Raw genomic sequence first — 18,925 nt, 5'->3', positions numbered from 1 at the left:
TCTCATGCTGGCGTTGCCTGGTAACCTTCCCGGAGCGTCTAGGCACATTATTTATTCCACATTCACAAGCCACGCCCATTAAGCGCTCTGATTCGCTAACTGACTACCGCCCGCGTTCATCAGCCAATCAATTCTGTTCTCTCATTGAACGCCACGCCATCTCATTAATATTCATAAGCTCAGCTTTCGCCATAGTAGGGATGGTAATCCGCTGCGTCTCACTGTCATGCGCAGCGGTGGCACTGCCATGTTGGATCGAAAGCTCGGTGCACAGGAGTTCAGATGAAAGTTTAGAGGCTCAAGACGACACTGGATAACCATACGAGGATCGCTTCTTATTTGTGAGACGCAGGACTTCTCTCAACCAATTCCCGGCCGAAACACACTCAGGTCTGGATATGAAAGGCTCCGGATACAAGCTGCGGTGATCAAAGATCAATGAACACATATTTTCTGTTTAACACTTCCTGATCACAAGTTCACACCATCGGATTGTCAAAATGAGTGGTCCGCCTTCAGCCAGGAGGCCTCCGATGAACATCGGCTCCATTCTTCTCACACACCAAGAAAACGAAGTGCTCTTCAGCCATCTGGGCAAGAAATGCACCGTAAGTTCTCTCAAGCATTTGCTTGGTTTGTTTGCCAGGTAGTTTTCAGTCATCATGTTCTGAACTCGAACTGATATGATGAATGTTTCACTGATGAATCCATTGAATCATCAATGTATAATTGTAAAGATCCACTGTATCCTGTTGACGAGTTTAACAGGAGATCCACAGTCATTAGTGTTTCTCGGTCAATGTTTTGAAAGTTTCAGGTGAGCTCATGGGCCTTGTGAGAGTGTACTTTTAGATCATGGGTTTTTAATGCAAACACTGTATGATGATGATGATGATGATGACGACCCACGTCATAATATATGACGACAGCTGCTTTCACCTGAAGTATAAACCCACATTTTATCTCTATAACTCTGGTTCTTCTTATAAAGTGCATGTTTTGCATCAGTGGTTAGTCTCGTTTAATGATACGTAACCAGGTACACTTGATATATAGTTCATGTCATATTGGCACTTTCCTTTTATCTTTATGGCTGATAAACACCTGACAGCAGCTCACACACTCTTCCTCCTTCAGATTTCACAGTAAAACGCACAGTTTACCTCTGCATGTCCAACCATGCTATGCAATGCATGCAATGATCACTCACCCAGCTTTCATAACTGTTTTGTAGAGGAAACTGTCATTGCAAAATATTGAAGATTGGGAAAGTATAGGAATCGGTTGGAATTAATTGACCCATAAATTTATAGAGAGCAGATTGCTATACATAATACAACTTAATGTATGCAATTGCACATTTTTTAAAACCAATTTAACTCAAAATTTTTACATTTTGGAACTAATGTTAGGAAAACGAAAATGATAGTTAATCAAGTTCTTGATAAACATAAGTTGCACCTTCTATCATTATTATGCATTGATCTGAAGTTTTCAGTGTAATCATCATGCTGTCTGAATGCACGTCTGTTTCCTCATTCCACTGGATTACCTGTTCTGTTCCTACAAGATGAAACTCATGTTGACTGGATAACAAAACCGAAGCTTTCCAAAGGTCCTCGTTCCTCTGTGTGAAACGGGAACCAGGACCTGCCGCCCGAGATTCCCTGTTTCTCTTGCATGACACGGGTCCCTGAATGCTTCACATTCCTAGCGGCGTTGGACGGTGACATTGCTGTGCTTATCATGCGCTTTGCAATATCAATGCATCCCAGGGGCTTCATCACCTTGTTGACATTTATTCATGATTTTTATGTTGCAAGCCTTTTTAAATTCAAGCGGCGTGTCATGGCATGATTGAAGTGGCTGTGTTTGTCCACATATCTCCTCTGAGGAGTTGAATATGCTCTGAATCACAGAACCACGAGCTGACACGTCAAACTCATCTATTTTTTGTTAGCATTGTGTCAGCTAGTTAGAGAGCTAGCATTAGTTTTTCTATCAGCCTGAGGATGCGGTACGCCGGGCCTTGCTGGTTCTCCTGCTGGTTCTGGTCGTATGTGGGTTGTTGGAGAACCAGTCCTCTCTGGTAATTCCTGCTGGCCAGGTTTCTGTGAAGTTAGGACAGCTAAAATCACAATTTTTCAGCCTTATCTCTGTTTCAGTCTGTAATGCATAGCATTAAGTAATAGCAGGGTCATAGACGTGTGTTAATGGTGGATTCTTCAACTTTGACCTTTGTCTTCAGTATAGTGTTGGGTGATATGGCAGAAATATCATATCACCATTTTAATCACAATTTTTCATGTTGGTTTTACTATTTTGCAAGTGACTCGGCAGTACAGCCAAACTAATTTACCCGTTTTAAAAAAGGGGGCAAAATATAAAATAAAAAAACTATTAGGCCAAAGTAGGGGTTAGCAAAGATGAAAATCTTTTTCATTATTTTATCTTTGTTAAAAATAAGAACAAATAAACATATAAATGAAATAAAATTGGTGTGTTTGACAGTAATTAACAAGAAGTTAAATAAATTAGACTTAACTGTAAAAATTATATATATTATTATTAATGCTACTAAACTTATTCAGTAACTTCAGAGCAGTAAGTGATTTATATTTTTGTCTTTCGTTGTTGTTTTTTAACATTAGCTACGATTGGCCGCAGGTTTATTAGGCTGCTGTCACTTTAAGACCTCATGCACGGGTTTAATATACAGACACGCATCCGGTTTTCCACCGACCGTTTGTTCACTTAACACACAACGGTCTGTGTTTATGTAAACCTTAGCTTTAAGCACAATAAAACACGATTGGTATGAAGAGCGTATGAGAATAAACAGCATGAGAAAAAATGTTCAACAGCAAGGCTTTAAAATGTGTTTCATCATGTTTTGCATATGTTATTACTTTCATTTATTACTTTTTATTAAGGCTGTGAAATGATAAATCACGATTAATCGCATCCAAAATAAAAGTTTGTGTTTACATAATATATGTGTGTAGTGTGTAAATTAAATACACACACATGCATGTGTATATTTAAGAAAAATGTGTTATTAATATGTCATATTTATATATAAATGTAAATATTTGATATACAGCATCATTACTCGGTCTTCAGTGTTGAGAAATCACTCTAATATGATGATTTTCTGCTCAAGAAACATTTATGATTGTTACATCGTGGTTTATTTGAAATAGGGAATTGGTGACATCATAGTCACTTTAATGCCTCTTCACTGAATAAAATGATTTATTTGATGCATAACCGGAGCATTCACAATCACAGCTCTTTCCTTCAGGTACATCATCAGTGATGTCATCGCAGTGCATGTGCGGCGCTATGTCAGCAGATTTCTTCCATTAACTGCAGCTGATGATGAGCGATACACTGCGAGACATGCTGTTGGTTCGGATAAATGCCTCCGAGTTTGAGTAATGACTTGAATGAACTGATAATGGGCGGCAGCTTTGTTCGGCCAATGAGAGCGCAGGAGACCCTCTCGCTCTGTCTCTGTCTCTGTCTGTAAGCCTTCCTCTGGCTTGTATCGTGTGGTTAATGGAGGCGTTGAGTGTCTCTGTAACAGTTCGGTGGGTTGTTAAGATGTGTGGCGTGGCTTCATCCTGGCAGGACTCTCTGGCTTTGGTGGGCCGCTCTGCGCTTTATGTAAATCATCTGGGCCGTCCTGAGACCGATGCTGATCATTAATTCCCTAAAGTGGCTGTTTGGCGAGAACGTCTTCATGCATTTTGCAGCTATTCACTTAAAAGTGCTCGGAAGTGTGACTGTCGCACAGTTTTCAGGAGGAAATGTTCACTGGATATTTGGTTCTGATTCCTCGCAGATGGTTCATCTCGGGTCAGACTATTGATTTGTGAACTCGGGTGTATCCTTGTTTTTCCTTTTAAAGGCGGCATATCTTGGAAAGGAGGATTTGGACTTTCACTTTTCTGAGTTTCCTCCCCGTGTCCAGACCTTCTGTTAAAACTAAACTGCAAAAACGAATCACTCAGAAAGTGTAATGGAATAGACCTCACAACCAAGAGCTCATTAACATACGCCCGCCCACATTTACACTTCAGCAACAACTTTATTTGCAACCTAAATAAAGCCAAGAGCAGTGGTGGAGGAAGTACTGAATCTCAGTACTTAAGTAAAAGTACAAATACCCAGATAAATATTTACTTTAGTAAAAGTAGAAGTAACACAATGACAACCATACTTAAGTAAAAAGTACAAAGTACTTTATTTTAAATGTACTTTAAGTATTAAAAGTAAAAGTACTTGCATAACAATTTATTATCTTAATGTCTATTTTCTAATGATTAATAAAACATTTAATTCTAACTCATTCAACCTAATAGCCTACTCCTATAATGATGTTCAATAATGATGGAAAAAAATGTCACCATTACTGAAACAAGCTTGCAATTAGGCAATATCATGCTTATCCTTACTATATGTTAATAACTATGTTTGGCAGTAAACGCGATTCATTTATGGTGTAATTCTGAACCTCTTGGCTTGCCATAATCCTAACCAAACCAAACATATTACACACGGTGCGTTTCCTATGCACGTAAAAACAATTTCGCGTATGAGTTGCATGATAAACACACTGCGTGCCAGACGCATTTAGTGTGACCGGGTTGATATACTGTATCTATGGCAACCAAACGTCACTGGTGAGACAAACATGCAACGAACGGACGGTCAGATGACGTTTTGGCAGGGGAAAATGTAACGAAAATGTAACAGAAGTTGTAGAAATGTAGTGGAGTAGAAAGTATAATAATTGCTGCAAAATGTAACGAAGTAAAAGTAAAAAGTATGCACTATTTATTGTACTTAAGTAAAGTAAAGATACGTGAAAAATGTACTTAAGTAAAGTAACGAAGTATTTGTACTTCGTTACATTCCACCACTGGCCAAGAGCTTGGACTCCAGTGGTAATGCGCATAGTGACCCGCGTTCCTCATTCCCATTATGATTCGTCTGAGAGTCGGCAGCTTCGTGAGGAGACTGTCAAAGTCATTTTATAATCACGTCCTTCTCAGAGTAACCCCGGATGTCCAGGGCGGTTCAACTACACAATTTCTGGTAGCTTTATGAAATTAAAGGTTGACCAAATTGACCAATTGTTGGTGACCTTTATCATGGCACATTGACTACTGAACAAGAACCAAAAAGCATTTTTATGGGATTTATGTATCTATTTGGACACATTCACAATAAGTCTTTGTTTTTTTGTTTTTTTAAAGGATGTTTAATTGAAAGCTCCAAATATGCTTTTTTTTTTTTTGAGCATGAAAAATTCCCTCCAGTATGAGTTATTCTCTATATCAGTCGATGTTTCTAAACTCCCTGAAACGCCTCCGTTGTAGTCTTGAGTTTCGCCTGGGAACGAACACGTCACAATATTCCTCATTATAATAATTAATGCACAGAATAAAGGGGCGGGGCCTGTTTGAGTTAGTTAGTAGTGTGTTAAACTGGTGGTTATGGAAAGGGGCGGGACATTTCCCAAGCTCACTCGACGCTCTCGACCAATCACAACACACTGCTCCAGCCGACCAATCAGAGCATAGTGTGCTTTTCAGAAGGAGGGGCTTCATAGAGACTGACAGACGCAACAATGGGGAAAATAAGGTGTTTTTTGGCGTGATTGGTCCCTTTTGAAATTCATTCTGAAAGTGATACTTTGGCATCTGTTTTCACCATGAGATCATGTGACCTACATAAACAGGTTTAGGGTTTATTATGATTTATTTGAAATAATACAAGATTGCTGATTGTTTCCTCCTTGTGTCCGCAGAGTTTGTGTTCAGGGGTGGTGCAAGTCTACGTCGCCGACAGGAACTCGTCCTGGGTGAAGAAGTGCTGTGGTGTGGCATGTCTGGTGAAAGACAGCCCTCTAAGATCTTACTTTATCAGGGTGTTTGATATAAAAGTAAGTGTCTATTTCATGATTCCTCTTGTATAATCTTGATCTTGGTATTAAGCAAATGGTTTCTTTTTCTGTTTCGACAGGAGGGTAAAGTGTTGTTTGATCAAGAACTCTACAACAACTTTTCAATAAACAGCTCCAGGCCTTACTTTATCACGTTTGCTGGAGACGTAAGTGCTCAGATCTTGTGCATCCATAACGTTTGTGTGTGTCATGTCTGTTTTGTACACTTGTACTTCACCTCAGCAGACGTAAGGGTATGTGCCATAGCCATAGACTGATGAAGCTGGAGATAACGTCAATGTGAAACTGAAATTGGCTCTGTTTCCTTTGTTTATATACTTCTCGTCCTATTATTGTGCATGATTTCATCCATGCACATTATCCTCCCAAAAAAGTTAGTCTTCTCAGTCCTTGTAATGAGTTTTTTGCTCATTAAGTTGGCTTGAGAGAGCCAACTTACTGAAATGCTATTTAAACTCTTTATAATTCTTCCGAGACGTATTATTTTGACTCCTATAGTCAAGGCAAGTCAAGTCACCTTCATTTAAATAGCGCTTTTAACAATATCGTTTTACAGTGATGATAGGAAAATAAACTAACAGATTGTTTTGGCTTTACAGCAGCTCCAGAATAAAGTTATTGTCCAGGTTAAGTTAGTTTTGATTGATTCAAAGATCGTTAGATTAGTTACTAACTTAGGGACCGCTAACACTGCACCGCTTTAACCGAAAACAGAAAACTTTTAATGTGGCCGTTCATTTGCACGACAACAGTGTTTAGTGGCTCGAGCTTTAGCAAGAACCTCCAAACTTGCTTCAGACTGATCTGACTTGAGTTGCTATATCTTTTCAAACTGATCCAACGTATGTTTTTCCTGAAAATGAAGAATCTAGCAATTTGTTAAGTCATGGTAACAATGTGCTAAATCATGTTAGCAACATGCTAATCATGTTAGCAGTGTGTTAAATCCTTTTACCAACTTGTTACGTCATGTTAGCAACATGCTTATGCTAGCAATGTGTTAAATCATGCTAGCAACATACAAACACAGCCTATCTTTATCTATCTATCTTCTGATGGACTGCATTGCCTTCAAAACATTCAAACTTTAAACTACTTTAAACTAAAAACCTTAACTTTACTAAACCTTAAACCTTAACCTAAACTGCTTATTACAAATGTAAAATGAATGTTTTTTTTTTTATTATTTTGTTACATCTGTTTGATTAACTCTTCTGAAATCTTCACCACGAGCAGAGTGTATATTAATGTGTGTTTGTCCTCAGACGTCCCAGATCGGTCTTAATTTTGCCAGCGAGGAGGAAGCCAAGCGCTTCAAGTCTGCAGCAAATGAACTTCTGGTGAAAAGAGGGAGGAGAACCGGTAAATACAACAGCACGGCATAACTGTATCTCTCCTTCGCTTCACTCGTGTCCCTCTGATGGAAAAACCATCATCTGGTTTTCTTTTGACATGATTCCCCCTTTGTCTACTTCTATCACTCTTTCTGTAACACTGTATTATGGAAGCTTGTTTCCGCCACAGAATGAAAAATATAAAAGGTAATTGCGACTTTATCTTACAATTGCGTGATGTAAAGTCGCAATTGTGCGTGATGTAAAGTCGCATTTGCGTGTGATGAAAAGTCGCATTTGCGCGTGATGTAAAGTCGCATTTGCGTGTGATGAAAAGTCGCATTTGCGCGTGATGTAAAGTCGCATTTGCGCGTGATGTAAAGTCGCATTTGCGCGTGATGTAAAGTCGTAATTGCGCGTGATGTAAAGTCGTAATTGCGCGTGATGTAAAGTCGCATTTGCGCGTGATGTAAAGTCGCAATTGCGCGTGATTTAAAGTCGCATTTGCGCGAGATGTAAAGTCGCATAAAGTCGCATTTGCGCGTGATGTAAAGTCGTAATTGCGCGTGATGTAAAGTCGCATTTGCGCGTGATTTAAAGTCGCATAAAGTCGCATTTGCGCGTGATGTAAAGTCGTAATTGCGCGTGATGTAAAGTCGTAATTGCGCGTGATGTAAAGTCGCAATTGCGCGTGATTTAAAGTCGCATAAAGTCGCATTTGCGTGTGATGTAAAGTCGTATTTGCGCGTGATGTAAAGTCGTATTTGCGCGTGATGTAAAGTCGTATTTGCGCGTGATGTAAAGTCGTATTTGCGCGTGATGTAAAGTCGTATTTGCGCGTGATGTAAAGTCGCATTTGCGCGTGATGTAAAGTCGCATTTGCGCGTGATGTAAAGTCGCATTTGCGCGTGATGTAAAGTCGCATTTGCGCGTGATGTAAAGTCGTATTTGCGCGTGATGTAAAGTCGTATTTGCGCGTGATGTAAAGTCGCATTTGCGCGTGATGTAAAGTCGTATTTGCGCGTGATGTAAAGTCGTATTTGCGCGTGATGTAAAGTCGCATTTGCGCGTGATGTAAAGTCGCATTTGCACGTGATGTAAAGTCGTATTTGCGCGTGATTTAAAGTCGCATTTGCGCGTGATGTAAAGTCGCATTTGCACGTGATGTAAAGTCGTATTTGCGCGTGATTTAAAGTCGCATTTGCGCGTGATGTAAAGTCGCAATTGTGAGGGGTTTTTTTTCCTGTAGAATTGGCCTGATAACTTACAATTGCAAGTATCTCACAATTCTGAGAAAAGATATAAAGATATAAACTCGCAATTATGTGTTGTAAAGTCATAATTGTGAGATGAAAAAGTCTCAATTCTGTCTTTCTCGCAACTGTGACTTTATTTCTCAGAATTCTGACTTCATATCTCGCAATTGTGAGGTAAAAAGTCTCATTTTTTGTATTCAGTGGCGTAAACAAGCATCCATACTATATGCCTTTGTGCTCCCAGTTCTTTTTTTCCTTCTTAACTAAGGCTACTCAACCAGTGTGTGTGTGTGTGTGTTTCTGCTGAATCCTGCTCTTTGATGTCTGTGGGACCTGCAGGGGTCTATTCGTGTCGGTCTGCTTCTGATTCTTCTTCTCTTTAACCACTTCCCCTCTGTGTGTCGACTGACTCAGCAACTTCTGTCGGGACAAGGAGACGATTGTGCATTTAAACATCTCTCCCATCTCTCTTGCACTGCTAAATCTAATTCTTTCACTAATAAACCTTCCATTTTTAAGTGAATTTAGTAATGACAGTTATCTTAATTTTATTTTGCAGAAAAAAGACGTGACCCTCCTAATGGTAGGTTGTTTACTAATGAATTACATGAACGTTAATTCTGTCTAAAGTCTAGGACTGACAAAGTTTACCGGTTAAAATGATTTTTATGTCTGCAGATTCTTTGAAGATAATGCTAGTTTATGAACATGTTGAATAATCAGATCAGGTTCATTTTTCTCCCAAAAAATCAAAAGGAAAAAACAGCAAATTATATTTTAGTGTAAGAAATAACCTGTTTTTAGGACCATAACAATTTTGTATTGCGGCATTAATTGAAATGGGCATGTTTGAATTTCACAAATATTATTTATTTCATTGAATTATTACATTTTATAAACATAAAAAAACTAGTAATATTAAATGTTTCATTTGGCATTAAAATAATGGCACAATTCTGAGAAACACCCCTCCCTTCATTGCTCCACCCCCAAAATCCACAGATACCTCTATCATATCTCTAATGTTTCTTTATCACAGCTGAAGCAAAGCAAAATAATGCATCACGAAAAATAAAACACGAACATAAAAATAAAACATAAAACAGTAGTGATGGTCTTTCACCACATGACCCTCAGGGGCTCTCCACTACCCTACCCAGCTAACGTATGCTAACACGTCATTTGCACTTACATCCACCCGAGAGGCAGAAATCCAGCCATACTGGAAAATCTGGCCCCTTCCTATATACTGGGCTGAGGTTTTGAAGTAACGTGAAGATGATTCGGGTGTTAGGGTTGAGTTTGTATTGTTTTCCTGGACTGTTGTCGGTGTGTGGCGGTGCTTTTAACACTCAGACTTCCCAAAGTGGGTTATTGAGTTATTCAGTCATACAGGTTACATACAGTTGGGGACATATAATATTCAACAATATTATTGATCTAAGGTGGACGATGATGCAATTTCCTTCCAGAAACAAATTAATAATGTGTTGTATTATTTCATGTTCTCACTGTGAAGCTGCTTTGAGACAATCTATATTGTAAAAAGGGCAATACCAGTCAAAAGTTGTATGTATGTGCATATCAGCACCGTGACCTCTGACCTTTAAACTGTAGTTAATCTGTTTGAGAGCTGGTTTACTCACCCGATGGCCAGTTTTGACTGAGGAACGACAGGATATTTTGTTTAGTCATCTAGTATTGACCCTCTGTCTGCGTGGAGGGTTTTCTGTTGTTCCTCAAATGTATCGTGTCCTCATGAACCCAGGAGATTTTCCGCAGCTTATTGCTGGCTTTAACGGTTATGTAAAATCCAGCGGTCGTGTATAATTTCCTGGGATTAAAAGAGGGCGTGTCTTTAGCGCACAGCAGCCTTCAAATGCTGGCAGAGAAAAGCGAGAGCAGCCTGACCACACACACACACACACACACACCTGTGTCGTGGATGTCTGCGTGCGTTCAGAGATGATGTTCTGCACCACCTTTTTGTCAGCGCCGACGGATGAGAAACTAGATGGTTCTTCGGATCTGGGAGGATGCCTGGCTCCCCTGCAATGCCTCGTTCTCCCACAGGACGAGATGTACGGGCCGTTCTCTGACCCCGCGGTTAACCTGCGACACAGTGAGCGCACCTGTGTGGTGATGGGTAAAATCCTTCTGAACGTGGGTTTAGGGGGTGGAGACATTAGCGGGCGCTATAGCCCGTCGTTTTTACTCTTGCCTGCGTGCAGTGTCAAGCCTGATGACACAGGTAGGTTGTGACCTGAGGGCTTAAATAATTGGACAGGATGGGGAGAAGCTTTATTGGGCGGTTTAGTCTTGCGTTCAGTGCATTAAAGTGTGAAATGTTATTGAAGTTAACCAAAGCAAATAGATTTTGAGTGTTTAAGCTTTTGAATGATACGTGATGGAGAAAAAAAAGGCATTATAATTTTAAAAATCGCATCAGTGAATGGATATTTTAATAATGAGTTGATTGTGACTGTTTCAGGACCTTCAGGACTTTTAGGACCAACACTTCCAATGGCAACGGTGGACATAAAGAACCCCGAGATCAACAACCAGCGCTATCAAAATAACACTCAAATGAACAACATCAACCTCCACGCCAACTTCAACAAGAAAGACAAAGCCAAAGGCAAAAACAACAACAAGAAGAAGAAAATATCCAAAGCTGAAATTGGCACTCCGAGCAATTTTCGGTGAGTTTGCTTTTATGTTCAAACCAGTTTGGAATTGGATTTAAGCATTTGGTTGATCGGATCACAAGTAGACGACTCGAGGGAAACGCGTTCCCGTTCACACCTGGAGTTTAAATCCGTCTCTTTTGTCCACTTTCAACTGATTTCTGTGATGTTCCTTGTGATTTTCCAGATCATCCGATTAAATTGGTGAAATATGTGCAATTTACACATGAACGTAAAAGAAGATGTCAGAAAGACACACACTCTTCCTGTAAGGTTTACGTGTGAGGTCGGTAGACGGAGAGCAGGCAGGGTTTTGCGACTCTTCGACCACATGAGGGTTATGTTTGTTTTTTTTTTCCAATGAAATTGGACTATTGGGGGTGTGTGAAGGTGCTTTTGACATTCAGTTCCCAAAGTGGGTTATTGAGAGTGTGTGTATGTGATTCATATGGACATATAATATTCAACAATATTATTGATCTAAGGTGGACCACGCTACGAAAGCAATCCGATCACGTGTTCGAGTATCTCTGGAAGTGGTTGACAAGCTCAACCTTTACGCCTGTATTTAGCATCGTCCACTTGTGATCCAATCAACTAAAGCCCAGCTCACACTACATGATTTCAAGCCCGATTTGCGAATCGTTGAGGTCGCTGACAGGTCAGGCTGTTATCGCGAGGGTTAGCGGGTGATGAACGCTCGCCAATCTGTTAGTATGAAAGAGCCAACAACGCATCAAAGATGCTCGCAGACGACAAAAATAACTAGCATGCTAGATATCCAGAGCTGTCATGAGCTACAGCCAATCAGAGCAAGACATATGTAATTGTCCTGTCTTGACGTTATGTGTAAGAGGACCACAATGGACTTTATTGTGTTTTAATCCTCGATTATATTTCAATGCCTTTTGTTTTTATGTTTTAAGACTTTCTTGATATAATTGAATAAAAAAACAAAACCAAAACCATGGGTTGAGGTCACAGAGTAAATCTTATTTTTTCTTTTTTTTCGCATTTTTTCAAACCATTTGCAGCACTAGTTTCTGTCTGTCCATATTCGCGTGTTGTCTTCTTCGCTGGGTATTGGCGCGTGTGCAGTTTAGTGCCATTTCCGGTTCGTCTTATCGCGTGATTTTTTGTGACAAAACGTGGTTTGTAGACAAGATTGAATCGTTGGTGTCAACTGGTGTAGTGTGTTACCTCCTGTTGTTGATCAATCACGTTGTGTCGTGTGGTGTGAACAGCTCGACAACTCCTGAAGTCATGTGGTGTGAACCGCACAGTTCAGCCGGACGTTTTAAAATCATGTAGTGTGAACTAGGTTTAAAACGCATATTAATACCAGTTGTAAACAGGGCCATGTTGTGATGGGAAGTGTAATCGGATGCACACTTGTTTTTAATCCCGTGTAATGTATCCCATACGTGCTAATCTGGCAGCTGAGACCTTCGTAACCATGAACATGTTCATGTTTGATGTCCTTTGGTGAATGTTTCTGCTTCTATCTTTTTTTCCAGGCATGTTGGGCATGTAGGATGGGATCCCAACACGGGTTTTGATGTGAGTATTTCCGCCGCTACATGTTTGCATCAAATGTAAAGCCGTGATGTTCAGTGTTGCCTGCGTGTCGTTTTAAGATGCGGTTGTTTACATGATTTCATCATGGAGGTCATGACGTGATATGGTTCACAAATGCAAGTCATCTCTTACACAATGTGATTGCGTCTTCATAATCCCAAGCAATCATTCTCCCAAAAAATCAAGGATCATATTTCAGTGTGTTTTAGGCTGCGTGTGCTAGTTTGTAATTTTAACTCCCCTGAATGAGAGATTACATAAAGAGGATTTATTCAGGGTTATAGTGTGATTGCGCCGGTAGAGGAGTGCAGGGAAGCCTTTCGTTATCAGAGGAAAGTATTAGTAACGTTTAAGCAGCACATTCGTCTGAAGAATTAGCTGAAACATTGTGGCCCGTCTAAAGTACATGGACTCTTAGTCTGAATCACATTGTGTAAAATAACATGAGCAAACAGAGACACACAAGCGCCTGTTTCGAGCAAAACAGTGGTGGGAAAATAGATATAATCTTCAAAATGAAGTCTGGTGACTGGAATACACTACCATTTAAAAGTTTGGTGTTGGTAAAGTTTTTCTGAGTCTCTTCAGGTCTTCATGGCTGCATTTGTTTAATAAGAAGTGCATCAAAAACAGTGAAATATTAATACAATGTAAAATAGTATATTTATATGTGAATATACACTAAAATGTAATTTATTCCTGTGATCAAAGCTGTATTTTCAGTTTTCAGTGTCACATGACCCTTCAAAAATCACTCTAATATACTCTGATTACTATTATTGATATTAAATTGAAATCTGTTGTTATACATATTTAATCAATTTAATGCTGAATAAAAGTATTAAGAAAACGAGCAACACGATAATGTATGTTCAAAGTTAACGTGACGAACTACAAAAGCGTCCCTAACGAATGAGGAGGACTACAACACAAGAAGCAGAGTTTCATTTGTATTTCGATTCTTTCCAGTCATTTGTTGATGGTTCACTCCTTGTCTTTTCCAGTTGAATAACCTGGACCCAGACCTAAAGAACCTGTTTGACATGTGTGGCATTTCTGAGGACGAGCTCAAAGACAAAGAGACGTCAAAGGTCATCTACGACTTCATTGAGAAGAAAGGAGGAGTAGAGGCTGTGAAGAGTGAACTTCGACGACAAGGTGAGTCTAAGAGTTAGGGTGCAGCTGCGATATTAGCACTTATCCGAGCAAAATGATCGTATTATAGAGTAATATTTAAATAATTTGTGCTTCAGGACCCCCGAGGTGGTCTGGTAGGTTACTTCCCCTTTTGCATGTGTCTGCAGTGATTAAAAGAAAACACTTTTTTTTTTTTTTGCAGTGGCCCAATCAGAAGGCTTGCATTCAAACTACTGTTACTACAAGACGTGTGTGTGTGTGTGTGTGTGTGTGTGTGTGTGTGTGTACTGCCTTTAGTCAGAACCAGAGTTGGAGTCGGGACCTTAACGCATACCAAAACTACACCTTCAATTTAGGCTGTGCACTATATGTCGTCTATGATAATATCGTGGTTTTTGTTTCAACGAACATTATCGAGTATTTCCCTCACTTTATAAAATACACTACGTGTTGTAGTCTAGTAGGTTAGACTAGTGCACTTGTGCATTTAGAGTAAATCATGCAGTGAAAGCGTGCAGTCTATTAAAATGCCTCCAATATTCAAGATAAGGGGCAAAAATACCTCTGTATATAATTTAATATAGATAATCAATATCACACAGAGTGCATTATTACAAATGTGATCAATAAACAAGAGGTTAATATTAAGATATTTACATTTAAGACACACTTTATTGCCTGTTTTTACTGTTTCGCCAACGAAAATAGTCCATTAACTCAGTTATGCATTTCAAAAATGTACTTTACACAGTTAGCAAAAAATGTATTAATTTAACAATGTATTTATGGCAGAAACGATGAGCTCATTGATGCAATGAATGCTTGTTTGAATTAATTGATCAGTTGACTGAATGATTCAACTTTTTTTTTTTTTTTTTTTTAATAATTTAAACGTTTTGTGTTTAAAACATCAAAGCATTATTTCTGCATATTTAACACAGGTTAATTGCATTGGTGTCTGTGTAAATGCATATAAATGACACTAACACCATAAATGTGTCCTCTGCATTGCAAAGATGAATTTAATTGATATTGATTTTATTTGATTGGCAACAGTCCTATTTTGTCATATTATCCTTATTGAATAAATGCAAGAATATGACAATATGATGCGTACATTTAATTAGGAGAAAATATGGCTTTATGGAGCTAAAATAAAGCCCATAAAATGTAAAAACATACAAAGTGCCTGTCAATCAAACACAGGCACACGCATGCTTAATTACACCACCTTAAAAGCAACTTAATCATCAGCTTGACGTGTTTTTGACATCATTCATTACATATAAATTATCCTTGCATTATTTGACGTTTAAATTTTAAAAACGTTCTAAAATTCTAATCCTAGGTTCTAAATTCTGTGATTGCTGTGTTGCTCGGCAACCGTAACCAACAGCTTTTAACTGCAGCATGCTTAATAACACCACCTTAATAGCATCATCCTTTTGAAGTTTTTTTTACATTAATCCATGTTTATATTAACATTTACCGTAACGTATGGTTGTGTTCTCTTTCTCCAGCACCTCCACCTCCACCATCCAGAGCAGGACTTCCACCTCCTCCACCCCCCCATAACTCTGGCCCTCCTCCCCCCCCTCCTCCCTCCAGAGGTCGAGGAGCTCCACCTCCACCCCCACCATCCAGAGCCCCCACCTCAGCTCCCCCCCCTCCTCCACCCTTCCGGCCTGGCGTTGGTGCACCGCCTCCCCCCCCCAGCAGAGGTCACGGGTCAGCTCCTCCACCTCCCCAACCCGCCTCACTGTCTCCACCGGCCCCTCCACCCCCTCCGCCATCATCTTCAGGTGGAGCTCCACCTCCTCCTCCCCCTCCTCCTCCTCCGGGCCCGCCTCCTCCCGCGCCTCCTCCACTAACGGAGGTTAATTCAGGGGATCTGCCGGAGGGAAAATCTGCACTCCTGGACCAGATTCGAGGAGGAGCGCAGCTGAAGAAGGTGGAGCCGAACAGCAAGCCGGCCGTGTCCACTGGAGGCCGTGGCGCTCTCTTAGACCAAATACGACTCGGCGTTCATCTTAAAAATGTGAGCAGAGCGGCAGAGAACCAATGAAAAAAGACAAACAAATTTTAGGGTCTTTTTTTTTTTTTTTTAATACTCCAGCAAGGATGCATTGAATGAATCAAGTGACCGTAAAATCATTTTAATTCTATAAAAAAGATTGCAATTTCAAATTCGCTGTTCTTTTAAACTTTCTGTTCAGTTTCAACTTTGATAATCATGTTTCTTGAGCTTCTAATCATCATATTTGAATTAATTTCTGAAGGATGATGAAAATTCAGCTTTGATTACAGGAATAAAATGCGTTTTACAATATATTCACATGGAAAACAGATTCTCTAAATTGTAAAAATATTTCACAATAATATTTTTATCTTTTGATCAGATAAATGCAGCCTTGATGAGCATAAGACACTTTTTTTTTTTTTTTTGAAAAGCATTCAAATCTTTCCAAGCACAAACTTTTGAACAAAGCAAATTATGTAGATGGTAGTTCTATAATATTGGGAAGTTTTCCAGGCCATAAATTAATTGTGAAAGTAAAAGTCTTATTGATTTATGATTTCATTTGTATCCTTGTTCAAATCAGTTTTATTTATTTATTTTTGTTCAGTTTAGTTGTATTTTTGCACTAGTCATTTATCACAACTGCATAGCATGCCGGTGAACAAAAACATTCTGATCATGTGACCCTTCCAGGTACCGGACTCTAGCGAATCGGCTCCGGCCTCTCCGGCCGCGTCCGCTGGGATCGTGGGCGCTCTGATGGAGGTCATGCAGAAGAGGAGCAAAGCAATACACTCTTCAGGTGTGTGTGTGTGTGTGAGCTTTATGACCATTACAGTCAGACTCATTCAGCATTGTTACACTAGATAACATAACATTTAATTCATGGTTTTGTAGATGAAGATGAGGATGATGATGACGAAGAAGATTTTGAAGATGATGATGAGTGGGATGACTGATGACCAGGGCTGCCCAAAACAATCAAGACACTACATTACTCTTGTCTTTATAAATCTTATCAAATTGTAATGTAAATGAATGACCAATTTGCTGTACATTTTTTTTTTTTTGTTGTTGCTTTTGTTTTTGTTTTTTTCTTTTTATTAATTAATCTGTGCAATACCTCATTTAATCTGTAAAGGTTTGTCATGTATCTCCTGTAAAGTTTTCCCCTCCTGGATTAACGTGCAATTTTACATCAAGTTTCTTGATTTGTAAAGTTGGTTTATTTTGGGTTTTTTGTTTTGTTTAGTTTCTTCTTTATTCATTGAAAGGGAGGTCGACTCTAAGGAACAAGATGAGCGAGACTTTAATGTTGATATTGTGAAGTAAGAACACTATTTTCATACTTCTCTCTTATGTACCTTACCTTTTTCTTATTCAGAACGTAGTTTAGCACTATTATTTTCTTAACAAAAAAAAAAAAAATCATATTTAGCCCTGTTGCTTATTTGTAAATTTGCTCAGAGTTTGAGTCGGTTTATATTTTTGCACGATTAAAAAAAAAAAAAAAGAAGTGAAAAACATTAATTGTGGGGATACAGCGCAATACGGCGGATATGTTTACACATTGTGTGCTATAGCTACTATGTCAGGACTCTCCTTAACATTAGATGTGAGAAACACTACCGTTATTATAAAATATGCTAGTTTGCATTTTACTGGCATTACAACTAATCTCAAAGCATGTTTTTTTCTTTCCTGTTGGTCAGATACGGTTCATGTTGAAATTTAATGTTCATGTGTGCCATTTAAAAAAACAAAACGAACACGCCTGAATCGGACGGTTCGTACACGTTCTCAATGTTTTATTAATAACGCACTGTGATGCTGCACTAATTCAAAGAGGGGTATCACATAGTCTCACTGTTTTTAACAGTGTTATAGAGCAATTAAAATATCTTCCTGTTTTTATCCTTCGTTCAACCAGGGTTGCTTTGCGTCGAGACTTGAAACCTTTGAAATGAGGTTGAAAAAGAATTATTAAAAATTGTACACTCAAATAAATGTTATTATTTACAGAACCTTCGTGTATTTGGTGGTTTTTATTCAATTCACTTGAACAGTAAATATGACTAAAACATTCAAATCCAGTTTTCCAGTTGATTGAGTGAATTTGTAAGTCACAAAATACTGGAACATTGTTTGTTTAAACCCACAGCCTGATTGTATATTACTTTTTTTTTTTTGTTCTATTTTTAGAGCGCTAAATTTATTTGGTAAACATTTAGAATAAAAATCAACTGAATGATTTCTGTCATACAAAATGATATTGTTTTACAGGGTTTTAGCTTAGCAAATGTCCGTTCAGGTAAGTTTTACCTGCAAATTGTTTAAAGCTAGAATGTTCTCCAAGCAGACAAAATTGGAGTGAAATTGTTTAAATGTTTTAATATTTTCTGTGCTCCCCATAACCTGTTCAGCAGCTTTTATTTTTTCTCATGTGATCAGAAGTTAGCCATACTTTAAATGTCTGTTGCATGCTGTGATCTGCATGGTGTTGATGATGTTGTTAACCCAAAAATGAAATTACTCATCCTCATGTCGTTCCAAACACTGACTTTAGTTCATTTTCGGAACACGTATGAAGATCTTATTGATGAAATCAGAGATTTCTGTCCCTCCATTGACAGACTACGCAACTACCAATTTGACGCTTCAAAGCTGTACAGGTTTGGAAGGACATCAGGGTGTGTAATAATGACAGGATTTTCATTTTTGGGTGAACTAATCCTTTAACGATTCTTTGTGGGAAAGTATGTGTCTTTCAGATGCGTTCCTTCACTGCTGCTAAAAACATTTCTCTGTTCACGGTGAACAGCTGCGGAGTGGATTTAGTCCCTGGGAACTTTTCCAAAATACACAAACATACAAGGTCTGGATTAAGAGACTGTGATATTCATATAACCAATACTCTCCCATTCCAGCAAAGACCTTTT

The 18,925-nt window shown here is 38.9% G+C and overlaps 1 protein-coding gene across 2 annotated transcripts; it reads left to right on the top strand.

Annotated features, from left to right (window-relative positions):
* The first annotated feature begins 221 nt into the window (after positions 1 to 221).
* waslb (WASP like actin nucleation promoting factor b) lies at positions 222 to 17,502 on the top strand. Of its 2 annotated transcripts, XM_089126717.1 has the most exons (11): positions 222 to 608; positions 5,819 to 5,953; positions 6,034 to 6,120; positions 7,240 to 7,336; positions 9,124 to 9,147; positions 11,056 to 11,266; positions 12,769 to 12,811; positions 13,834 to 13,987; positions 15,487 to 16,004; positions 16,680 to 16,788; positions 16,884 to 17,502. In XM_089126717.1, exons 1-11 carry the CDS (start codon positions 501 to 503, stop codon positions 16,943 to 16,945), a joined length of 1,548 nt encoding a protein of 515 aa, XP_088982843.1. In that variant the 5' UTR covers positions 222 to 500; the 3' UTR covers positions 16,946 to 17,502. The 2 variants fall into 2 exon arrangements, with proteins under 2 accessions (XP_088982843.1, XP_088982844.1); XM_089126718.1 differs by lacking the exon at positions 9,124 to 9,147 and having other exon boundaries at positions 354 to 608.
* Positions 17,503 to 18,925: the final 1,423 nt, after the last annotated feature.

Source organism: Pimephales promelas, chromosome 24 (assembly GCF_988280905.1).
Source record: "Pimephales promelas chromosome 24, fPimPro1.hap1.1, whole genome shotgun sequence".
NCBI classification, from domain to species: Eukaryota; Metazoa; Chordata; class Actinopteri; order Cypriniformes; family Leuciscidae; genus Pimephales; species Pimephales promelas.
This window is presented reverse-complemented; position numbering and strand designations above follow the sequence as displayed.